Source organism: Stegastes partitus, unplaced genomic scaffold (assembly GCF_000690725.1).
Source record: "Stegastes partitus isolate 25-593 unplaced genomic scaffold, Stegastes_partitus-1.0.2 Scaffold11, whole genome shotgun sequence".
Taxonomy (NCBI): domain Eukaryota; kingdom Metazoa; phylum Chordata; class Actinopteri; family Pomacentridae; genus Stegastes; species Stegastes partitus.
This window is the reverse complement of record NW_007577742.1, coordinates 51,817-57,056: the sequence shown is the minus strand read 5'-3', so window position 1 is coordinate 57,056 and position 5,240 is coordinate 51,817. Positions and strand designations below refer to the sequence as shown.

The following is a 5,240-nucleotide window of genomic DNA, read 5'->3' as shown; positions in this document are numbered from 1 at the left end:
ATTTCCCTTTAACTGATGTGCCACCAGGGAAAAAAAGTGTCTTTCCTCTTTCCAGAATAGTGGATACCCTCTCATCTTTATTTACAATAATTTCTCGTGTTCCACCCCCAGTAGCCCTTCTTACTTGTTTATACGCAGTGTCTTGGTAGTTCAACCAGCTAAGTTCAACTTTCCTTGTCTTTTTTACAGCATTCGTGTTTCCATGTTGCGCAAGCCTTGATTGACTGCTGGTGGTTGCAGTGAAGATGACAGATCATCTTCTCTCTTAAGCTATTGATTAAGTTTCTTTTCCTTTGCTCTGTATCCTCTGATTCGCTTGAGGATAACTCCTTCCAGTTTTTGGCAAAAACACGGTCTCCAAATCTTGAAATATACATAGAGAGCTTATCTTCTTCAAGGAACTTCACAACATCTTGATCAATCTAAAACACAAAAAAGGTTTAATGTAAGATAATGTTTCATTATTCTTTGCACATGTTCCTGTTGCACTGAAATCTCAGTTGTGTGTGTGAGAGCGTTTCAGTAGTGTGTGTGAGAGCACAACATTGCAGTAGTGTGTGTGAAAGGTGATGAAGAAAGTCATTTTCTTTCTTTCGATGGTCAAAGACCCCCGAATTCATTCCCTGTTGCCATGTGTTTTCCCATCACCCTTTGTCATGTGTTTTTCTACCTCCTGGCACAGACCCCCGATTCCACCCCCTGTTGTTCATTGTCCCCTTACCTCCTGCCATTTGATTAGCAAATGTATGCTATCAGAACCCCGACTCCACCACCCGTCTGGTCACCAGACTCCCATTTCATCACCTGTGATTCATTGTCCCCCCTTACCTCCGGTCATTTGATTAGCAACTGTATGTTAATTTACCTCTATTCACCTCTGTATTCACATACAGCCCCCCCCTACCCTCTGACTTACAGTATAAATGTGTGACTCTGCAGATGTTCAGGGTCGGTCCACCTTCACAGACTCATGCTCTGTGTTGGTGAGCCCACCGTATACCGGAATACTAATAAACACCCACTACAACAACCTTCACATGAGGACTATGAGTAAAATTTCTTCAATAAAGGTATTTCTGAATAATCATATCAGCATGCAGGGCCAGCTCTTGGTATAGGCGATATAGGCGGTTGCCTAGGGCGCCATCTGCTGGAGGGGCGCCGCCGCGCCGCCAGTCCCCCTTGGCCTCGAGGGAAAATAATAACAAAATAATAATTTTCTAGGGCTGCAGGGTGGCGCAGTTGGTAGCACTGTGGCCTCGCAGCAAGAAGGTTGCCGGTTCGCGTCCCGGTGGGGGGCACCGGAATCTTTCTGCATGGAGTTTGCAACGTGGGTTCTCTCCGGGTTCTCCAGCTTCCTCCCACACAGTCCAAAAACATGTTGAGGCTAATTGTTGATTCTAAATTGTCCGTAGGTGTGAATGTGATTGTGCTTGGTTGTCTGTCTCTAAGTGTGGCCCTGTGATAGACTGGTGACCTGTCCAGGGTGTCCCCTGCCTTCGCCCTAAGTCGGCTGGGATAGGCTCCAGTCCCCTGCGACCCCTAGTGAGGATTAAGTGGTGTATAGATGATGGATGGATTGATGCACATTAATGTGTGGCTCCTTACTTCTGCAAATTGCACAAACAGCACCAGTGCAGGCTGAACTACAGCTGCTCTCATTTTCTCATCAGTCAGTCTTGAAAAATTAAGGTCAAAATATTTAAAATTGGGCCTCTTATCCACACCCACTCCAACACTACCACCACCACCACAACTGGGCCTTGGGATCTTCTGTGCCCATTGATGCCCCCAACGTAGGACTTGAGCATGAGATTACAGACTGTTAAAAAAAAAAAAGATTTTGTGTCAAATGACTTAAAACTCTAACAGTCCCTCTGTCAATGGGTTAACTCTACTCACGTTATACGTGTATTACTGTTTATATGCATTGCAACGACACAATTTAGAAAGACTCTCAAATGACATTTAATTAGAAAACACGAACAAGTAGATCCTTGGTCCCAACATGCCTCAAGTTAAATTAAGAACTTGACAACACTTATTTAAGTTGAACTTTGCACTGACATCCCCTGAAATTATGAGGACTCTTAAATTCACATCTGCTTTCAACAAGAACAACCTACAGTATTCTTAAGGACCCCCTCCTCTATGACCAAAACTCTTTCACAATATCCAAGGCAAAAATCATGAGAAAAAAAACAAAAGAAAACAAAACTGCATTATCAAGTAACTTCAAGTTAAGTTATGAGAAGGCTTGCAAACAGGCAGACACTTCAAGTGAGGTATCAGATTTGCCTCCCATGACCCACTTGGCATTTACAAGTCGAACTGTAAATATGAAAGAAGGGCACAACTGAAGATGGAGTCTGCAATTCTAAAGAAAGCTTTTTGATATTCATCAAGTAAGTATATGCAGATAGTTAGCATGTACCAGATTTACAGTTCCTCTTGTTGGAACAATGTTGAATAGGCTGGTCCAAGCCTCTCTCTGTGTGCCAGCCCTTAACCATGAGGAGATATTTTCTGAATTTGACAAAAGGTACATTGGTTTACAACAGCATACTCCACCTGTATTTGCTTGTGTGCCAACATCAGCAAAACCCATCAACAAGATGAACTTTCTACTTTGATTTGTCATTCAAATTAGACTTCTTAAGACAGATTAGAATTCTTCATCTTCTAATAATTTAAAAATCACAACTGAAAAGATGTGAAGTACCTTCAGCCCACATTGGCCATTCTTTTTAAAACAACCTGGGTGCAACTTGGCACTTTATAACTCTGTGGGGTCTTTTTAAACACCATGTATCATTTCATGTAACATAACTGCTGCAGGTTTTATGTATTAAGAGATCTAATGCAGCAGCATTAGGAAAAAAAAGGCCCCACAGAGATAGGAGAAGAAAAACATGTTGTGGCATCAGCAAAAAACAATTTAAACATTAGCTGGAGTGAACTACAATTAATCGGCTTAAACCTGCCTGGCAACTCTCAATTCACATCTTTCTGTCACATTTTCAAGATTGTTTTTAAATTTCTAAAAAGTAGCCCTTGAAAGGGTAAAACAGCATAAAGGTTTAACTCAGGTTTCAATGCACACCCCCCTCCACCATCATCCGAACACTGGGTCCTCAAGCACAGTGGACTGGATGAGCCATGAACAAGTGGTTCATAACAAATGATTTAGTAACACTATAAAAAGGCTATTTTCATATTAATATTGGCATCAGTTTTAGTGTAACTGCATAAAAAGCAGGCAGTCCTTGATTAGACAAAACATTTCCTTTACTCTGAAGCCTCTGTTATAACAGCCCTCGCCTTTAATCACAGTGTGACTGGAACAAAAAGGAAAAAAAAAGAAAAGAAAAAAGGATTAAAATAAGATCCAAGAGATGAGGAGGAATCTCATTCAGCTGGATCCAAGTTCAGATCCTGGAACCTTATCATACACTATCATACACTCTATCCCAACAATATTACGATAAATCAGGAGGGCACTGGTTTAAGATTAAGCTTTAAAGAAAACTTAAAGAGTAAATGATTTTAAGAAATGTAACAAAATAAAAAGTGCACAAAATTCCAAAAAGGTGCTTTGCATTTGAGATGAGGATTTGGGCTCGTGGAAGAGGCAGAGATCAGCTGTTATTTAAGACGTGTGGCACTGAACGCCACCAGTGCTAGCGTAGTCGTCTTCATCCATGTAGTAGTACTGATTTTTGTATCTTTTTCTGTTCTCATAATCACAGTCCTCCAGGTCAGCGTAGATGTACAGGTCATCGTCCATGCTGTCGGGCTGCTCTGCATCCTTCTTCTCTGGAAGGTAGCGCTCCAGCTCTTTCAGCTTATGCTTGGGGAGGAAGTTGGCTTTTGGGAACACCACCTAAAGGAAACAACCATAAACTGTTTAATCACAACAACCATGCCATAGGTAACCATGTAGCTATATGATAATATATATTACTTTCATGTGTATGTGCATAAATGTCAATCTCTTTTTGTTTTTGGTATTTTATTGGTTGCAAAGTATAACAGTTGATTATACACAGACAAATGCAACAGAACATAAATACACGGAGACAAATTTTATATCACAAAGGCCCAGACAGAGAATAAATGGTATGTGAATTGTTAGTGTAAGAGTGGAGCTGAGCAGTTTGGGGGATGCTTGTACAGGTGCTGGTCATATAATTAGAATATCATGAAAAAGTTTGTTTATTTCAGTAATTCCATTCAAAAAGTGAAACTTGTATATTATATTCATTCATTACACACAGACTGATATACACTACTCACAATAAGTTAGGGATATTGTGAGAGACTCAGTGGATTTCATACATACAGTCTTTGTTTCACTTCAGAGATTTCTGGGACAGGGAGGCTATTGTATTGGGGTGATAGACACACCTCATTTTGTGTTTTCCATGTAATGAAATGAATGAATGAAAAAAATACTTTATTCATCCCAGAAGGGAAATTCAATCCTGTAAAAGCTCACCTTTCTTTTTTTTTTTTTAAATCAATATAACATATATTATATACAAGAATAATGGTCTCACTGTGTACAAGTGTGCCTTACATATTGGGGCCAATACCAAAAAACTAAAAGGCCAGCAATGTCCCCTGACCTGAACCCCATAGAGCACGTCTGGGACCAGCTGCAGCAGAGACTGGATGACCGTACTCCACCCCCACGTGACCTGGCAGAACTGTGTGTAGCACTTGTGGAAGAGTGGAACGCATTGCCTCAGAACAACATCATGGGGCTGGTGAGGAGCATGAGACGTCGTTGTCAAGCTGTCAAATGGTGGAAACACCCGCTACTGACGTTGTCAATTTTTGTTATTTGGGGCTATCCTTGTTATTGTTTAAAGTTTGGGGGTAATAAATATTAAACTCATGAAAATGGTGTTTCTTCTCATTCATTATTAGTAATATCAAAGGGAACTTTTACTTATTTCATTAAAATTCAGACCAAATAGGAAAAGCACTCATGTAAATAACAATATCCCTAACTTATTGTGAGTAGTGTATTTCAAATGTCTATTTCTCTTAATTTTGATGATTATACCTGAATACTAATAAAAATCCCAAATTCAGTATCTCAGAAAATTAGAATATTACTTAGGACCGAGAGCTGCAAGGTGGCGCAGTTGGTTAGCACTGTTGCCTCGCAGCAAGAAGGTCGCCGGTTCGCGTCCCGGTGGGGTCACCGGGATCTTTCTGCATGGAGTTTGCAT

General features: G+C 40.5%; 1 protein-coding gene across 1 annotated transcript in view; it reads right to left on the bottom strand.

The window, feature by feature from the left end:
* Nucleotides 1–1,944: 1,944 nt before the first annotated feature.
* The window catches only part of dnaja1 (DnaJ heat shock protein family (Hsp40) member A1), a 17,192-nt gene continuing 13,896 nt past the window's right edge, over nucleotides 1,945–5,240 (bottom strand). Inside the window, exon 9 of the mRNA XM_008286477.1 lies at nucleotides 1,945–3,883. Within this exon, the coding sequence (XP_008284699.1) occupies nucleotides 3,650–3,883 (234 nt within the window). The 3' untranslated portion in view covers nucleotides 1,945–3,649. The remainder of the gene's footprint in view (nucleotides 3,884–5,240) is intronic.